The 20512-nt window shown below is 38.2% G+C and overlaps 1 protein-coding gene across 2 annotated transcripts in view; it reads left to right on the top strand.

The window, feature by feature from the left end:
- The window catches only part of OXCT1 (3-oxoacid CoA-transferase 1), a 124216-nt gene that overhangs the window by 40463 nt on the left and 63241 nt on the right, over positions 1–20512 (top strand). For both annotated transcript variants that reach the window (XM_045904128.3, XM_045904140.3), the window contains exons 8-9: positions 18461–18568; positions 19820–19934. In XM_045904128.3, the coding sequence (XP_045760084.2) occupies positions 18461–18568; positions 19820–19934 (223 nt within the window). The remainder of the gene's footprint in view (positions 1–18460; positions 18569–19819; positions 19935–20512) is intronic.

Below are 20512 nucleotides of genomic sequence, written 5' to 3' on the forward strand. Positions count from 1 at the left end.
TAGAATTTCAAAAGCAGTTCTATAAATCCGTTCCTGCAACAAAAAGTATTTTAGCTTCTGAGTTGTTAATAGATTTTTTCGCCAATGCTTTTGGCATTATGTTTGCATCCAAAAAGGTTTTGTTTATTTTTCTTCTTTGTTGGTTCATATTTTTTAATGTACAAAGTAGCATTTTACATGTAGATTGATGAGAACTAGGTTTTATAAAAGGACGTAGGAAAATAGAATGGAAAACATTTCTTCATGAAATTCATTCCTAGGAAGTAGAAGGGGCAGTAGAATGGTCTAAGTAGAATAAATACCGCTAAGGTATGCCCTACACAGTGTGCAGTAGACTCTGTCATTGAAATATTTTCAGCACTGACAATAGGTGAAGGAGTTATAGCCTTGTAATGATAAAAATAACAACAACAGAGGCAACAAGTACTATTTATACCGTGCACTTAAGTGCAAAGTACTTTACGTTATCCATTATAATTATCCATTGAGTTAGGTTTTATTATCCTTATTTTACAGAGGAAAGAAATGAGGATAGGGAAAAATTTTATGATAGCAAAGCTAGTAAAGGGGGAGAGTTAAGATCCAAACACATTTCTTTCTGCTTCCAAAGCTTACATGCTTAAGCAAAAGTAAAGGATACAAGGTGTATTTTAAGGTGCATTTTGTCTTATACTTTGCAATATTAACATTTTATTGTAATTTACTACCTCCTTACTGGCAGGGTCATAGATCTTTAGCAAATTGAATTTTTCAATTGACTAAGTATAGCTGCAGGACAAAGTGAATGCTTCCATAAAACACAAAATTAGAAATCATTCAGTGTATTAACCTCTTAAAACTTATAAAATAAGATAGTCCCCTAACAGCTATAAAATGAGAGCCTTCACATTTGGGAAGCTAGAATGGTTTTCCTCCAATTAAAAATGAGGTGGATATGTTATACAATGGTTTGATTCTAAGAAATTTTAGGATTCTATGTAATAAATATTGGCAATGATTATCTACTTAAAAAATACAGAGATCCCCTGCCCCATCCATAGTTTCACTTTGCACAGTTTCAGTTCCCAGTGGTCCATTGCGGTCCAGAAGCAGATGACCCACCTTCTGATGGTCAGTAGTAGCCTAACGATACTGATCAAAATGCTTACATCATTCACCTCACTTCATGTTATCATGTAGGCATTTTATCATCTCATATCCTCACAAGAAGAAGGGTGACTATGGTACAGTAAGATGTTTTGAGAGAGAGAGAGGCCACATTCACATAACCTTTATTACAGCATATTATTATAGTTCTATTTGATTATTAATTGTTATTAATCTCTTACTATGCCTAATTTATAAATTAAACTTTATCATAGGTAAGCATGTATAGAAAAAAAAATTTGTATAGGGTTTGGTACTGTCCTCAATTTCATGCATCCACTGGGGGTCTTGGAAAATATCCCTCATGGATAAGAGGGCACTTCTGTAGGCACTTCCAGTTTCTGGTCTGGCATCTAAGGAGCCTGGAAGTCACCAAGCCTGTCCTCACAATAAAAAACTGAACAAACTGAAAATCAACAGTGTTTCTTAGAGATTCATCAGGGAATTGAGGTTGCAAGGAAAACCATTGCCTCCAGAATTGGGACAAACAGGATGATACAGAGAATCAGAGCATACTGGAGGAGAAATTGCTGTGGGAACCGACACTCGGGTAGGAAACCCTAAACTAACTGATGAATTGCAGGAGGCTCAATGTGGACAAGCTTGAGAGTTAAAAACTTTGAGGTGGCCCCATTTTGGGTGGGTGGGGGCATACTTTCCTGGGTTTTACCTCCAGGATCTCTAGCAGATTCTCGCAATAAAGGTTGGAGAAAAATCTCCTTGTGCTTCTGGCAGGAGAAGGGGGAAGTGGCCATTTTGAAATATACCCAGAGCATCTCATTATCTTCTTAACAAGGCCTGCCTTCAAGAGAAACTTTTTCATCGGAGCCTAACTGACGGGAAAAGGAAGTATCCAACTCCAGCTCTCTCTAGCCTTCCAGGTGTGGGAAGGGGAATACCCAGCCCTGCCTGCCTCTCATCTTCCTAAAGGAGGGAGAAACCACAAAACTGAGAAGCACTGGTGAAGGTCACACCAGTGGGGGACAAAGTCTCCCTAGAAGACAGACCTAATCACAAAACTGTGGATGCTTCCCTGTCCTCCCCACCTTCAAAATGGCCACCACACAGTAGAGCTCCTATATCATGATAGGGAAATACAACTAAAAGATTTTCCTATCTCAGACCTTATTTAAGAAGAAGTCTCGGGGCGCCTGGGTGGCTCAGCTGTTAAGCGTCTGCCTTCGGCTCAGGTCATGATCCCGGGGTCCTGGGATCGAGCCCCGCATCGGGCTCCCTGCTCCGCGGGAAGCCTGCCTCTCCCTCTCCCATTCCCCCTGCTTGTATTCCCTCTCTCGCTGTGTCTCTCTCTCTCTCAAATAAATAAATAAAATCTTTAAAAAAAAAAAAAAAGAAGTCTCTAGGGAAATCCAAACGAGGAGACAAAAAACAAGGACATCACAGAAAAATTGGGCCTCTGACACCGATAGCTACAGCAAACAGTAGTCACAACCTAAACTCCAGCTAGCTAAGCATAAAACCTCACTTTCAGGGCCTATTTACCTCAGTTTCTTTTACCCAGTACATCATGCCTGGCTTTCAACATTTTAAGGCATATTAAAGGCAAACAATACCATTTGAAGAGAAAAACTCACTTTTAATATAAAGACACAGATAGATTAAAAGTAAAGGGGTAGAGAAAGAAATACAACGCTAACACTAATCACAATAGCCCTGGAGTAGCTGTATTACCATCAGACAAGCAGACTTCAGAGCAAGGAAGATTATCAGGAATAGAGATATTCCATGATGATAAAGGGACCAATTCTTTATGAAGACACAATAATCCTGAATGAATGTGCAGTGGCATTTGGTTCTTGTTCCTGATTTTTTCCCCCCATACTCACAGTACTAGCCTCGTCTTGATTTTTAGAGTCACCAGCACTAGCTGCCCCATGCCATCTTTTAGCTGTTTGGACCCCAGCTCTGTGAAGCCCCTTTCCCAAGTACCAGTTCCAGTCACTTCCTTTTGCTCCCTCTTGGACTTACTAAATTGGTGTCACCTCAGTGCTTTCTTGCCTTTTCAGTTCTCCAATTTCTTATTTAAATTCTCTTTTGTAAAATAACTGATAAAAATGAACTCAAAATGGAGCACAGACCTAAATATAAAATGCAAAACTATAAAACTCCTTGAACATAACTAAGAGAATATCTAGGTAACCTTGGGTTTGGCAATGCCTTTTTAGATACACATCAAAAACACAATCCATGGCAAAAGATCTGTATAAACAGTATATATATACAAAGACAGTATACATATGGCAAATAAGCCAACATCATATGTCTTTAGAGAATTTCAAATTCAAACAATGAGATAGAACTATACACTTATTAGAGTGGCTAAAATCCAAAACACTGACAACACCAAAATCTAGAGAGAATGGAAATATGGGAATGTTCCTTCACTGCTGGTAAGAATGCAAAAACGGTAAAACTGCTTCCAAAGACAATTTGGCAGTTTCTAACAAAGCTGAACATGCTCTTACCATATAATCCAGCAACTGAGGTGCTTGGTACTAACCCACTCTGCTGCTTGTAACCCTTCCTGAAAGATTAATAAATTGCCTATTTTTGTTTCCCTATAGAATGTGTAGTGGGCTTGTTCATGCTCTCAGTCTGAGCCATTGTTGAATTTGATATTTGGTTTCCTGTATTTGTCCCAAATATCCAAGTACCACTTTCCTGGTATTGTATGCAGACTTTCACATATGCCGACTTTCACAAAGAAATAAAAGTTTTATTCTTTAAAAGGTCCTATGTGACCACGTAGAGATAAAAACAACACTTCACTTAAATGTGGGAAGTGGACAGTCGGCTAGAAGTGCATTCTAGGTGCACGTTGAGTCAAGTTTGTAGCTTACCAAAACAACAAAAATCAGAGGTGTTTGGGAGTATAGTAAAAAACATGACTGTTAAGTTCACAGATGATAGGGATCTGCTCTGTATGACACAGTGATTATCTTAGTCTCACAATCTAGTTGATGAGACAGGGCTCACCTAGAAATTAGAAGTTGTATGTGGAGCAATGGGTGCTAAATTTAATGGTAAAGGTGGTAATTGCTGTGGGATCCTGCCTACTGTTGTGGGCTATGGGTTTGTGCGTCCAACCCCACAGGACCCCTTTCTATTTCTTGGCCTTATTTCTGCATATATTTATAGTGGTGTATTGTAAAGGAGGGCTAGAACTCTAGGCATTTGACACTCTCCTTCTTGACTCACAGGTCTAAGGATATTTGGCTGTGGATGGGCCAAAGTGGGATGTAGAGACATTTCCTACATGAAATCAAGGGCTTTGAAGGAACGATGGAATTGGATATCTCTTGGCTTGATTTCTTTAATTCCTGTTCATATATATTATGAAATTATGACCATATGACCATAACATATGTTAAGTATATATATTTAACGACATAAAACATCAATAAAGTTTTTGCAGGTCATTAAATATTCCCCCCAAAAAGGCTATTTCAATAGTTATACTCAAATTTATATTAACAAATCTCTGTTGTTGGACTTGTATGTTGTTTTCCATCTTTCCCTATTACTGACAGTGCTTTAGTGAGTGTTCTTGTTTCTGTGCACATCTGATTATTTTCTTTGACAAAATTTCTTTTTTTTTAAAGATTTTATTTATTTGACAGAGAGAGAGCGAGAGAGGGAACACAAGCAGGGGGAGTGGGAGAGGGAGAAGCAGGCCTCCCGCTGAGCAGGGAGCCCGATGCGGGGCTCGATCCCAGGACCCTGGGATCATGGCCTGAGCCAAAGGCAGACGCTTAATGACTGAGCCACCCAGGCGCCCCTGACAAAATTTCTAGAAGTGAATTTTTTTGTGTGCGTGCATAAACATTTTACAAACTTTAGATAAATATTGCTAAATTATTCTCTAGGAAGGTAATTTCAATTATCCCATAGTGATATATAAAAGTATCACTTTTGAACCATTCTTGACAACATGGATATTATACTTAAAATTGTTTTGATGATTTGCTATGTAAAAAATGCTGCCCTATGGTTTTAATTTATAGATCTTTGATGACAAGGGAAATTGAATATTTATTGGCTATTTATTTTTCTTTTGTGATTTTATGTGTTGTTGGTATGACTGTTGTTCTTTTTAAAGGGAATGTCTCTAGTATTTCATTCCCAGGTTCTAGAATCTCCCACTCAGATGAAGAATTGTGTGAGTGAGAAGAGGAAGTGCAGGATTGTAGTTGATGTGTGATCTGAAGCTAGGCTCTGTGGTTTGAACCCAGCTTCCTGGGGCTATCTTCCTAGCTGCTCCACCCTGGGAAAGAACTTGGATTAGCTCTAGCTAGTAAACTAGAAAAGGAAGAGCATCTTTTTTTTTTTTTTTAAAGTCATTTTATTTATTTTTTTCATCATGATACATGTACTACTTCATCCCCATCACCTATTTCCCCCATCCCCCAACCCACATCCCCTCTGGTAACCAGCAGTGTGTTCTCTGTAGTTAAAAGTGTTTCTTGGTTTGCCTCTCTCTTTCTCTCTTTTTTCCCCTTTTTTCATTTGTTTTGTTTCTTTTTATTTAAATATATATAATGTATTATTTGTTTCAGGGGTATAGATCTGTGATTCATCAGTCTTACACAATTCACAGCGCTCACCATGGTACATACCCTCCCCAGTGTCCCATTACCCAGCCACTCCATCCCTCCCACCCCCCTCCACTCCAGCAACCCTCAGTTTGTTTCCTGAGATTAAGAGTCTCTTATGGTTTGTCTCCTTCTCTGGTTTTGTCTAGTTTCATTTTTCCCAAAAGGAACAGCATCTTGAACCCATAGCAGTAACTTAGTTATGGAAGTAAAGATGGATAAGGCTCTCAGAGAGACGTAACCGTGACTGGCAACTATACCCACAGAACGAACCCATTCCTAAAATAAGGTGTGAGTCAAGTGCTTTGTTGATTCACTGTTTTGAGACAGCTCTCTAAAACTTATGGTCATGATTTCCCACAAAATCATCTCACTGCAAATGACATAGATTCTGTTGAGAAAGGGAAGGCAAGAAAAGGCCAGAGGGAATTTCTAACATAATATAATGATTTTGGAATCTTTACCTATGATACTCTCTCTGAAAGGTTATTGAGTAGTAAGGCACAGTATGACTGATATAAATCGAGGGGATACTCTCTCACAAAACTGTCTTATTGCAAAAAAGGACAAAGACTCCTTTTACTCATTTTACTTTCTCCTTTAGTTTACCTAACAACTTTTGACCTACTTATTGATTTATTCCATGTTGGTGTTAAAAATTTAGCTTGTGATTTTAAAGTCACTCCTATTAAAATAATAGTGGCTTTCCTCACTCCTTCCAGAGACCTTGTCAAAAAATGTTATTTTTTCCACTTCAAATATAGATCTCGTCTACAAATACTGAAGTGATAATTAGGGCTTATGCAAGATTGTTTCATTTTAAAAATTGGCTGCTTTTTTTTTTTTTTTTTAAGGAGTTACTCTCCCAAGTCTTTCTTGTTCAAGAGTATAGCTTAAAAAAGAAGGCATTTTAAAGTCATGGCTTACATAAATGATTTAAGTAAGAAATGTGTGAGAGGAAAAGTGATAAGCATTACTCATTGACCCCTTTTGTGTTACTGGTTATGTTTCTTATAAACACATTTCAGCATGTATCATTATTGTAGTTTTAGCACATAGCATATGGCAGCTTTCTAAAATTAGAATATATTCAGATTTCCCAGTGTCCTTTTACTAGGCCCCTAGAAAATCCAGGTGCACAACCAAAAATTAATAAAAGTGAGAGGATGTAATTGCCAAGTTGTTAAAAATTTCTTTTCTGGAGAGAAGCCTCAATAGTCAAAAGAAACTGCTCTAGCAGCATTATTAGTTAAGATGAACTCTCTTGTGAGTTTTTTGAAGTATGAAGGAAATCACATTTCTTTTTTGTTCAGGATGGCTGTTGCCATTTCTGATAGCTTTTCCAAAATTAGGTTCCTCATTTCATAAAATGAAATTTTCAGACTTCTTTCTGCTGCTCCCATTCCTGCATGCCCTAAATCTCTTCACATTCCCCCAGATCACATTCTTTCCTGAGTCCAGGACTTTGCTCTCGCCATTTCTTCTGCCTGAAATGCCCTCCCCACCCTTCTTTTTGTGGTTCATTTCTGCATTCTGAGTGGAGCTTTCCCTCTATGATAGCATTTATCACCACTTGTACTGTGATTCACTGTTTACCTATCTCCTCCATTCGACCAGGAGCACCTTGTGGGACCTTGTCCTACTCATCTTTGTATCCCCAGCATCTGACCTGATGCCTGGCACATAATAGATGCTCATTAAATGATGTTTGAGTCACTGAGCCAGCAATTTTAAAATATAAGCAATACTTTGCAGGCTTAGAAGTGTTCTGCTCGTTCCACTTGATTGGCATCATTATCCTGCTGTGGTCTAAGGAAGCAAAAATGCCTTATCCTCAGTGGTTCTTCCTGACAGCTTTATATTTGAGGCCTTTGTCAGGCCCTGAACTGAGAGACTTGATAATCTGCTACCAGGTGTTCTGTAATTCCTTTCCTTATTACTGTGACTAGCTTCCTCCGACTTCCCTGGGGTCATTTTATCTCAAGATGTGCCTTTTAATGCTGGCTGGAATAGATAGTGTGCCTCATTCAATAGGCTTTTATTACGCAGTTAAAGTAGAACAAACCATATGGTAGTTAACTAGATATGTAGCAGGTAATCAACTGGTGGCAAATAAACTGGCCTTGTAAATGCAACTGACTGTTTACTCAGGTGAGAGTTGGCCTAGCAAACATGTAAGTCCAGAGGAGTATGGAAGGTAACTAAGTGGCATGGAATTAAAATCATGTGTTGCGTTTAACAAAGTACACCCAGTAAGAGGGGAATGATTTAGTGTTCAACAACCTAGAGTAATTAAAAAGATACATTAATTTGCATACTTTAAGGTCTTTTTATAGCACATCCGAGAACTAATGTAGACTTACAGCATGTAAGGACTGGAAAGAATGTAACGCATCATTTAAAACTCAACTTCCACATTTTAGAGATGAAATGACTTTAAGTGGTTCACATAAGAACACAGTGCTAGATGACATTAGGGTTAAAACCAGAATCTACATCTTCTGACCCCAGACCCAGTACTCTATATCATGCTCTTTTGTCTCCTTATTTTTTAAGTATAGGAGAAGTGGATAAAATACATGGCCTTAGAATCGTATGGACAAAAGTATTGGCATCAACAAATTACTGTTTACCATCAACCATAGCTGCTTGTCTTTAATGGAGGGAAATTCTGTCTAAAAGATCAGGGTGCTTCTTTTAATTATCATTCTTAACTTTTCAAATGTGGTGTTGAGTTTCAGGGATGAGCTGTATATGACAAAAAGACATTTTAGATTTGGGAGTTCATCAGCTTCATTCACCGTAGGTTTTTCAGTCATTGCTGTGAACGATGACCTCAGAGGCAGGACTGGCTCTGCTTTCCTAGTGATAACTAGAGGCTGAAATTCTTTGTGGGAAAAAAAAAGGAACCAAGTGATGCCAGCCATAAAAACGATTGTGTGTACCTGCTGTTTGTAGGGAGGGAATGGGCATTTGCTTGTTCTTACTGCTAACATCACAGCTGAGAAGGTGATGAGTATGTGAATTTCTTTAGGACTTAAAGATCTAGTTTTGGGAATTGTACACTGAGGGGTGGGAAAGGTATGTTGTCTTGAAGTTTATTTTTACATCTTATGTCTACCTTTTTTTTTTAAGATTTTATTTATTAGACAGAGGGAGAGGGTGAGAGCAAGGGAGAGAACAAGCAAGGGGAGCAACAGAGGGAGAGAGAAAGAAGCAGACTCTCCGCCGAGCAAGGAGCCTGATGTGGGGCTTGATCCCAGGACCCTAGGATCATGACCTGAGCTGAAGGCAGACACTTAACCAACTGAGCCACCCAGGCGCCCCTTATAGTAAATCAGGGAAAAAGAAACATGGCATTTTAATGTTCTTCATGAAATAAGATAGGATGAAATGAAATGAATAGGATGCCTTTGCTTACTGCTTTATAGAATGAAAACATATAGAGAACATTGAAAAGGTGAAATGAAAAAAGAAAGCTCTTGTTCTTTGCCACATGGTGAAGGATTTTAAATTTAAGAATTATCGAGTCTCACAAGGTGAATACTAGTTCCAATCTCTGTTAGATTAAGCAACCGTGAACCGTGTTCCAGAAATGCTAGAGTTTAACCCAATTCTACTTTGCAGTTTATGTGTTAAATACTGGGTTTTTACATTGTAAAAAGCTCCAAGGATGATTAACAACCCCAAATGGAAGGAAACAGTCTTAAAAGAGTAACCTTTCAAAGTTTCAGTTGGCATCACTAATAGGCAGTTTTTTGGCGACTGTAAAGCTGAACACAGACTTTCTCTTCCTGTTTCTCTATAACTCTCTTCATTGAAAAATGTTCCCAGTTTAATTCTTTTAATTATATCATGTCTCCCTGTTTTCCTTGGGGTATGTGATAATGGTGTAATTTTTTCCCCTAGTATTGTAGATAAGACTGGTGCTTTGAATGAACGTGTTAGAAGTGTTTTAATTCCTTTGGGTAGATGTACTCCTTTTAATTACTTCTCTGGATTTGCTACAGCCCTAATAAAATTTCCTTTTAGACCAAGATATCACAAATAAAATTTGGATATTTATAATACTGCCTAAATGTTATTAAATCACATATTTAGCGAAGATTGGCATTTTTGGTCAAATTTAAAAAAAATGCTAGCAAAAAAACCATCATGGACTAGACTGTTTGGATATAAGAGTACATGGAAATGAAAATAATACTTATAAACTGCTTTTAAATTTGTTTTTATTATTTTTTTTAAAGATTTATTTATTTTGGAGAGAGAGAGCACGAGCAGGAGGGGCAGAGGGAGAGGGAGAGAGAATCTCAAGCAAACTCTGCACTGAGCATGGGGCCCAACATGGGGCCTGATCCCACAGCCCTGAGTTCATGACCTGGGCCCAAACCAAGAATCAGACACTTAACCAATTGCACCATGCAGGTGCCCTGCTTTACAATTTGTTTTTAAAATACAGTCTCTCCAGGGGCGCCTGGGTGGCTCAGTTGGTTGGGCCACTGCCTTTGGCTCAGGTCATGATCCTGGAGTCCCAGGATCGAGTCCCGTATCAGGCTCCCTGCTTGGTGGGGAGTCTGCTTCTCCCTCTGACCCTACCCCTCTCATGTTCTCTCTCTCTCTCTCATTCTCTGTCTCTCAAAAAAAAAAAAAAAAAATACAATCCATTACAAAAACTATTGGGGTAGTCCATGAAGTAAGTAATATTCCTACTTTTTTTTTTTTAATCAATATGGCCTATTAATTTTGTGGCTAATCACAGTTTTAGTAAATTAAGCTATTTTTAGGTAAAGCTTTTCTTTTAATGAGTTCAAACTGCTTCATCCGTTTTCCTTCTCATCCCATGTTTCAGATGAGACATTGTAGAGAGGAAGGATTGTTTTTATTTTGTAATGAGGGACATGAGGTTTAAGGTGTTTATCCTGAACTCTGAGGCTGGACAGCAAATGGAGAAAGGAAAATTTTTCTGGCATTTTTTTGGGTGTTTCTGTCACATGTAGTCTTTGTGCTGGTGCTTAGGTAAACCCTTTTATATTTCCACTTCAAAAAAATTATTAGGCCAGGTATTATTTTACAATATTTGTTCCCTGCTGAATTTCATTCAGTTAATATTGGCCCATTTTATTTTCCTAACCAGTAGAGACCAGATGGTAGTATTTTTTTTTTTTTTTAAGATTTTATTTATTTGTCAGAGAGAGAGAGCATAAGCTGGGGGAGCACCAGAGGGAGAGAGAGAAGCAGGCTCTCCACTGAGCAGGGAGCCTGATGTGGGACTCGATCCCAGGACCCTGGGGTCATGACCTGAGCCGAAGGCAGACACTTAACCGACTGAGACACCCAGGGGTCCCCAGATGGTAGTATTTCTATCTTAATAGTGTCAGCTCTTTTTTTCTGGCCTTGTATTGTTCTCCAATTTAATAAATGCACTGTTTAATTTTTACCAATTTTGTTCCAGAGATGATCTAAAGTAGCTTACAAGACACAGAATATATACAAAACAACATTTAAAAGTAGGGCTATACGAAGAAAGAAAAGCAATAGTAGGGCTTTAAAATGGAGCTGGAATTAGACTGAAAAATCATACTGTCATGGCAAACATGAGTGAGTACAAGATGTCAAGTAAAAATGAAAGTACTCACATAGTTGATAGTACATATCATATAAAGGAAACTAATGATCAGATCAAGTGAAGTACAATTATTCTTGCTATTAAAACTAGACAGAATTTTATCGTGGCACCCTGTTATAATTGCATGAAAGAACTCATTTGATTGTAAGAAGGAGAAACTGACTCTTTATAACAATGGTATAAAGATACTGGTTTTCTCCAGGGGCAGACTCTTCTTGGAACATTAAAAGGATGTTTGGACTCCTGGAATATTGTTTTTGTCACTTGAACTTTTGCTAAATACTTGGGAGATCATGAGTCTGAGATTGTCTTCTCTGACAGAGATGGAAATGTATCTGTTCATAATTGCCCATTGCACGCAGACCCTTTCCTCTGAACCACAGTGGACTCAGAATGTGTTCCCTGTCTTCATTTAAGGCCTTGATAAAGATGTTGAACAGGATAGGACCAAAGACCTTACCCCACTAGAGTGGGCTTCTCTTCTAATCTGGGGTCGAGCTGAGGCTGGAGAGTAGGGGGGCTGTTTATGGACCAAACTTCGAAATCTCATGAAGGATTTTATAGATCAGGAAACTCCTTTGTGTGTAGCTTTCATCGGATTTGTAAAGAACTACACATTTCCCCCCAAAGGTTACAAAGCACAGCATTGGAGACTTCTAAGGATTGTCAAGCCATCAAGTACTTCTGTGATTCTTCAAGTACTTACCTACCTGTCTGCTACCTATCATAGCAGACTCCCTGTCCGTTTCCTTCATTGCTATATCTAGTAGGTGCTTAATTTGTATTTGTTGATTTTAAGTGAATGTATCCAAGGCACATTTCCCTGCTAAGTCTGTACAGCTCTTCCATGAGGAACTTGGTCAGGTTTTTTGTGAAATCACATACTGCTTTTCTCCGGGCCTGCCAGTGTGCTAGCCTGATCTGCAGATCAGTGCAGTCCATGCTGCATGGTGTGGTCTGGGGGAAACTTGTACTGGTGCCTCACAATATTCTTTTCTCTGTTTCATGACCTTACAAACTATCTGTTTAATAATCCATTTTAGAATACTGTTGTGAACCGAGCCCCTATTTTGAAAAGGAGTCTATTTCCCTCTCTCCATCTGCCAACGTCGCTACCATTTTTCACTTGATTATAATTCTGTGACCATATTATCAGGCTCTTTAGGAATCCTTGGATATCAGGGGCGCCTGGGTGGCTCAGTCGGTTAAGCGTCTGCCTTAGGCTCAGGTCATGATCCCAGGGTCCTGGGATCTAGCCCCACAGCGGGTTCCCTGCTCAACAGAGAGCTTGCTTCTCCCTCTGCTGCTCCCCCTGCTTGTGCTCTCTATCTCTCCGTCAAATAAATAAATAAAATCTTTAAGAAGAAAAAAAAAAAAAAGAATCCTGGTATATCATTTTGTGTATGGCCTAGTATTAGAGAATCTCTCTCTTCTTGGAATTCAGTTTCTCCTTAACCATATTAGTACTGCCCTTTCCTTCTTGCTGATGGGGAAGTCAGGAGCAAGATGGAGTCGAACTGCTGTACTTGTTTCTGTCATCTGTCTCAAGCAGTGCTGATTACCATTTCCGAATTCTCCATTCAGCAACAGCAAAATCACCCCAGAAACCACTCTTTCATCATCTGTAGCATTTTGTATATGACTCCTCTCATTCCAATTTTGTGCCTTTTGGCACACCTCTGAAGGTTTCATGTGACTCTCATTTTGTCCTAGATCATACTTGTCTGTCTTTTGTGTGAGCCCTTGTGAGATACGCAGAACCACATAGTTACCCATGTTATCACCTCTTACACTTTTCTTTATGTGCTCTTCTGTTCATTGTCAAGGTGGTCCGTTCTCCTATTGTCAGAATGGGGGTTTTGAAAGTCTCTTAAGTTTGTCATTTAGAGTTTCTGACCACTTGATCCTGCTTCTTTTTTTCTCAACTTTTTGAAATCTGCTCTTCTTCAAAGACCAGGATACATTTCTTTGTATGTCCAGGATTCAGTTCCTGGTCTAGTACAAATTCCAATTTTACATTGTCACTTTCTCTCAGGGTTTCCATCATTTCTACTTTACCAAGTTTATCCTTATTGGTTAGAGGTCCAGAATCATGATTTCTCTCACGTTTTCCTTCTGAAATATAGAACTTGTCAGAAGGCAATATAGAATTTATCAGAGGAATATGATGAACAGAAGATATTCAGATAATTAGTGCCTCTCATGATATGACTATCTTATTTCTCAGAAATGTTGACATTCTATTAAAAGTATGTCCTCTACATCTTTAGTTTGGTGAGCACTCATTATATGGCCATTAGTGTGATGTTCTTCCTCCTTTTGAACTCACACTAGATGTACTTCACCACATTTCATCACTAGGTCTGTGGCTTCCCGGGCACATGCATATTTTTCTTGAGATAGCATGTTCTTCTGTCAGCTTGTTTTCACTGAACATTGTAGAATATCTCAGGTTTCAGTAATGACTGTGCAATCATATTTACCCCTGTTCTTAAGGTTCCAAATTCTTTAATAGCCACTCATCTTTTCAGTCTTTGCACTTTTATGTATAGACATCTAAGACCATATATAATTTGTTCCAGGCCCTTTTAGCTTCCATGCCATTGTATCTTTTATTTTTGTACTAATCATATCATCCCTAGCATGAAGCTTAATACAATATGCACCTCCTTGCTCCTTTGGAAATTTTTCCCCCCTTTTTTGGATTCTCAGGAAGGATACCCTGCATGCTGACCTCCCTTTTGCTCCCCATTTTCTCTTCATCTTACCATCCAGAGCACCTCTGCATCTAATTTGTAATGTTTTCTGTTATTGCTCATGGTTCCCTCTTCCATTTTTCTGGTCTTCCACAGCTTTTCCTAATTTGGGGTCAGTGTTTTTCATGATTCCAGACATTATTGCTTGTTGTTGTTTTTTTTATTTTTTGGCAAAAGAATTACATTCTTCCTAACCTGTTTTGAACATTAAAATGACTCAGGAAAGAACCCTGCCGTGTGATTCTCCCCTTGCTCTCAAAACAGGCCTCATCTTGTGTCACAGTGAGGTTGGCAGGTTGGGCCCATTTTTTTGTGGCGATCACGGATTCAGGCTGTCACTAAAACAAAATTAAAAAAATAAGAAAGTTATTGCCTTGCAGCTCCTCTGTTCCCTTACCTGAGATATAAATACTGTTTGCCAAGTAAAAACAAAAGCATTGTCGCCCAAGGATTAATTCTTAGCCTTCTCTGAGCTTTAAAATAAAACTTTTCGGAATGATAAACTAAAAAGGGTACAGGGCAGAGAAAGCCTTTTTAAAACAAAGTTCAGATCAATAAGAATTAACATTTCCTAGCCTCTATTTTCCTGCTAATGACTGAAGACAAGTACTAATTAGAGATGCCTCAAGTGTCTGGGTTTCTAGATGAACCAGATGGTGCTGCATAGCAACTGTGCCTAATGCCCCGGGAAGACTCTGGGTTGTTCTTCGCTACCTGTCCTCCATCCTGCTCTTGTCTGAGGACATTTACATCTGCTCACTGCTTTGCACCGAGACTGTTTCTTTGTAAAGAAACAGTTACTTTGTAACAGTAAGGCCGCTGTTAGAGGCCTTAGTCGGGGAGATCCAGATTGCAGTGATGGGGAATCCCTTGCCTCCCTCTAACTCATTCTCAGATGAATGCGGGTATGCATCTCTACCATTTCCCACTTCTGATTTCGGGAGACACATTTCTGCCATGGTTAGTGAGTGCTCTTGTGAGCTTTTATTTTTACTTTTTTCTTAACAAGCTCATTTTACTCGTCTTTTTCTTTTCAGATTTCCGTTAGCTCTTACGTCATCGCCTGATCTCACTAGACTGTTCCCGCCCCCCCACGTTGGTTCCTCCTTACTGTTCTTTCTCCAAATCACACAAGACCAGCAGAGAAGCCTTCAGTCCCTTCAGTAGCTTTCATTAAGATAGTTCTGCCTCTCCGGTTTTTTTAAACCCTTTTCACAGATTGTCTGAAAACATATGTTTTCTTCTTTCGGTTTGTACTTCAAATATTTTCTTCCTTTGCTATTAACTCTGCTAACCGACTCTGAAAAGCTTTGATTTTTGTATAGAAGTTTTCAATACTGTTGAGTGTTGATGTTTGGACAAATGCTGCACATGTGTTTTCTACAATAGGAAAATCACTTCTATCAGGATGACAAAGCACAGAACTGACTACATTTAACCAGATTCTTGCTTTCTGTCAGAGTTCTTTTGTCAGGACACATTCTGTCACCCTATTTGTGGTGAAATCATGATGTCATTGCCCTCAATAAAGAAACTTTGTCTTAATTTGGTGTTTTGGGGCAAAACTTTATTTTTTTGGAATCAGAAGACAATAGTGATTGGTTACCATCAGCATTTCTGGTTTAAGTGAGAAGTATTACTATTTTTTTTTTCCTTTTCCATTACGTTTCTTGTCCTTGCTGAAGGGCAAAGGCAAGGAGACTGGTTAGGAAGCTGCTGTAGTAATTCAAGCAAGAGATATGAGGGCCTGGACTTTTGGAACAGCATCAGGAGAATAATTCGTATTATCTTTAAAAAGCGTAGGCAAAAGAGTTTCCTTAATTCATTTCATAATGTCATAAGCGCTGTTAGAGTTTACAAACCGCAGTTTTTCTTTGAGTTCCTGTTTGCTTTTTAACATGTCCTTTGGTACATGTCTAACTAATTAAGGAATTTATGACATCCTCCACTTAATGTATTCCCCAGTTTGGGAACCTCCTTACTTTGCGTCTGCTGCATCTTAAAAAAAAAAAAAATTCTGTAGGTTTTTCACCCCTTGATTATAGAAGTGAAATGAAAGAAAAATAACTTGTACTGTTACCCAGAGGCAATAATTATTAGCATTTCCTTGTATTTCCTTTCAGGGTTTTTGTAGGTGTAGAGATAATTGTGCCAAAGAACATATCTGTAAATATTTATTTGTACAAAAATCTTTCATTTTTATGAAACATTAAATTATGATGTGTCATAAGTATGGAAACTAAAGTATTGATCCATCATGTGGATGTATCATATATATTTTACCATTAGCCTATTGTGGACGACTTAGGTTGTTTCCAACTCATTATTATTTTACCAAATGCTGTGGCCAATATTTTCATGAATAATAAGTCTTCATATAAATCCTCAGGATAATGGGTTAATGTATAAACAAGTTTTTGAAGTCCAGAGCCTCTTTGAAGGCTTAAATACGTATAAAAATATGAATGAACTCTGATGGCTAAAATTCCAGCTATTTGAAGAAGTAGTGATAATGCCTAGCTGCTCCGCATTTCCTATATCCACCTCCTCCTTCCCTGGTCACCACCCTGAGTTGGAAATACCAGAGCATAGAGAGGCCTTAGGGGGGTAGATACAGATTACAGTGATGGGGAATCCCTTGCCTCCCTCTAACTCATTCTCAGATGAATGCAGGTATGCATCTCTACCCACTATTTCAGCTTGGATCCCCACATGTTTACTGACTCTTACTTGGAATTTTTGTTTGATTTTGGTTAAGATCCTTCTAATTATCGGGGTGCCTGGGTGGCTCAGTCGTTAAGCGTCTGCCTTCGGCTCAGGTCCTGGTCCCAGGGTCCTGGGATCGAGCCCCGCATCGGGCTCCCTGCTCCTCGGGAAGCCTGCTTCTCCCTCTCCCACTCCCCCTGCTTGTGTTCCCTCTCTCACTGTGTCTCTCTCTGTCAAATAAATAAAATCTTTAAAAAAAAAAAAAAAGAACCCTCTAATTATCATTGAAGATAGCTTTTATCTACCACATTCTTTTTTTTTTTTTTTTTTTTCCAGCTATGTGGGAGCAGTGCAAAATAACTAAAATGACTCTTGTAACTCCTGGTATTCTTTCATTGGAGGAGTATGGTATGGGCATACAGGGTAAAATAGCATAAAAAGTGCAACTTGACCTCGAAACTTCTGGAGAGTTCAGTTATTCGTTTAGTAGGCATGTGCAACTCACCTTGCACAAGTTAGTTCATTTAAGCAAATAGTTCTTTGCTTTGGGTATGGTATATATTGAACTGAGCACCCACCAGTCTTCAAGATAATAGTTTTTCTTGGTACCAGAAAGATAATTCTTTGACCCCAACAGCATTAACCTTAGTTTTTCTTGATCATTGTTATTCTGAGGTTCTTTTTATATTGATATAAAAATGCTATGTTGTCTTTTTTTAATGAATACAAAATAGCAGACTAACTTGGAGCATTTCATACTGCTGTAAAATGCCCTTTTGCTCTGTGAATGACTTTAATTCTAATTACATTGAGTATTCTAGTTATTAGTTGATATTGCCTTTTTGAATTTCCATATTGAAATTAAGATCTGTCTTTAAGTAAAATTATTTCAGCAACTGCAGTTCTGTCACAATCCTAGGAAGCTAATAACAGAAATAATTAGTAACTGTTACAAATAGCATTTGTATCTATATTTAAAAAGCTCTTCAATTGACCAAGCAAGATGTTGTTACAGATTTTTGTCTTTGATATGATAAATCTCCCATTAATTTTGAAAATCAGGGCTTAAGGGATGTGCTTTCAAATTTTGAGCTGCAATTTGTGAAAGTTCAAGCAGCTGTACTGAGAAACCATTTGACAGATTTGTAACTGAGACTCTTTTAGGCAAAGACTAAGTTTTGGAGATTTATATTCTGTATTTTATGAAGAAATTTGAATTTCTTCTTTTTTTGTGGGTCTAAAAGTATGTGTGTGTAATATATTCTGTCTCTCTTTGATATATATACGTGTATGTGTGTGGGTATATGTATTATTTTTTTTAAGATCCATTTATTTATTTGAGAGAGGGAGGGGGAGAGAGAAGAGAGAGAATCCCAGACTCCCTGCTGAATGTGGAGCCAGACTCTGGGCTCGATCTCACAACCTGGAGATCACAACCTGAGCCGAAATAAAGAGTTGGATGCTAAACCAACTGAGCCACCCAGGCACCCTTATGTGCATTTTTTACACTGTATATATAATCTAAATTGGAGGTAACAATGCATATACTTCACTTTTTTAAAAATAAAAAATGTTCAGTTTAAGCTCTACTTAAATTTTTTTTTCTTTTTGCCTAGGTTGAAGAAATTGTGGATATTGGATCATTTGCCCCAGAAGATATCCATATTCCTAAGATTTATGTACATCGCCTTATAAAGGGAGAAAAATATGAGAAAAGAATTGAGGTAATTGACTTAGCTTTTTTGTTAGTATTTATAAACCTGATTATCAGAGATATGTGCCCCTGGGGCTATTCCAGATGATAAGGAATTAGAGCTGAATGGAAAGTTTGCTTTGGATCTTAGTAGGAGCTTCTCATGTGTCCATCCTAAGGGGACATGATCGTCTGTGTTATTGTCTAGTCCAACAGTGACTTGTGTTTACCAAGTGTATATCACCAAGTTACGTGATTCTCTGAGCTGTGTCTTCAGGCTTCTGTAACTATCCTAATTTATAATGCATAGTTTTGACTGGCTGTCCTAGGGTAGAGAAGGTTTTAGCCCTGTTGGACTTAGTGTTTGATTATTCAGAAGTGTCTTTCTTGAAGTTGCTTTGCACTTTATAAAGTCCAGAATGTCATTCCCATTAGCACCAGTCTCTGGGCAGCTAGTAGATATGAGATCATGGCAAGGAGTAGGTACCAGGAGCAGTGGAAGTATTCTAAGGCTACTGAGAGCATAAAGAATGTTCAGCTGGGCCAGAATTGATATCAAGATTCACAGCTGTGTAGGGAGCAGCAACAGAATAGACATCCAGTAGGAGATACTGGGCAATCAGAGATACCATCAGCCGTGTGTCAAACAGAGAGATTTTGCAATCTAATACTAATGTTAGGGGGCTAGGGAGAAAGGATGTGGGACATTTTTGCAAATAGAAACCAGAGTCTATGTCAAGGAGATTTAGTAATGGAAATAGTTTCCTGGCTGGTTTCTGGATATTTTTATGATTCCTGTGATGCACTTGTAGCAAAACCAGTCCAAACTCTGCAGGTGGAAATATGCAATTCGCAGTAGCAACACCTGGTAAAAGCATTCTGACAGCCCTGCAAAAACAGAGTCCCAGGGTCTGTTCCTTTTCTTGGTTCTGGTTCAGTCCTTGAGCACCTGAGAATTCAATTGCAGAAGTCTTAATAAAAGTAATAGTAGTAGCAGTCAGTGTGACAGTAACAGAGGAATTATTTGCTTCAAAAAACAGAACAAGTATATCTTCTTCTTCAAACAAATCTGACCTCTTTCACTTTCTAAAAAATTATTTCTGTCATCAAATACCACCGATGTTATTCTTTAAAAAAGAACTCTCTGTTGTATTATAGATTTGCCTCATAGTAGTAATGGGAGAGACTTAACATTTTTTTCTGGTGAAATTTTATATTTCAGCAGTAATAAAATTCAAGGTATACTTCAACCATGAATAATTTATTTCTGTTTATTTTAAAGCGTTTATCGGTCCGAAAAGAGGAAGATGTAAAAACCAAATCCAGTAAACCTGGAGATAATGTAAGGGAACGTATCATCAAGCGGGCAGCTCTTGAGTTTGAGGATGGCATGTATGGTATCCTTTATCTTTCTGGGGCTGGGCAGAGACATAGTCCTCCCTTTTTCTATATGCATCAGGCTGCTAGGCCTCCTGCATAGTGATTCTTTTCCAGTTCACTTTAACTTTTAAAGCAATGGATCAATTTTTTAAAAATGTGGCATATAACCTAAAGATATCGAGGTATATGAAATTGGAAGTATAATCTGTTTGCCTTCTTGAAACAAAATGGCAACCAAAATTTGCTTAGCTATTTTCTGTTATACAATGGATTTCTAATATACAGTTTGGCATTTTGCTAAAGGTTATTGGGAAAAGAGATTACCCAAGATGAGGGTTTCAAATCTCAGAAGTACTAGTTACAACAGTGCTATTTACTTTCTCTATGTTCTGACATTTGCATACTCATTGAAACATAAGATCCAACTTCTTAACAACCCCTCTTGCCTTTGACAAGGATCCCATGAGTGTACCCTTTTATGTCTAATGTTTTGTAAGGGTACTCAATGAATGATTCAAATTTTGCTTTAGATACTTTGTCAAAAAAAAAAAAAGGTAGATTGAGATAATTTAGTACCATTACTGTTCAGTTTTCG

Source organism: Mirounga angustirostris, unplaced genomic scaffold (genome assembly GCF_029215605.1).
Source record: "Mirounga angustirostris isolate CCGP_5_RB_7025 unplaced genomic scaffold, mMirAng1.0.hap1 SCAF_7, whole genome shotgun sequence".
NCBI lineage: Eukaryota > Metazoa > Chordata > Mammalia > Carnivora > Phocidae > Mirounga > Mirounga angustirostris.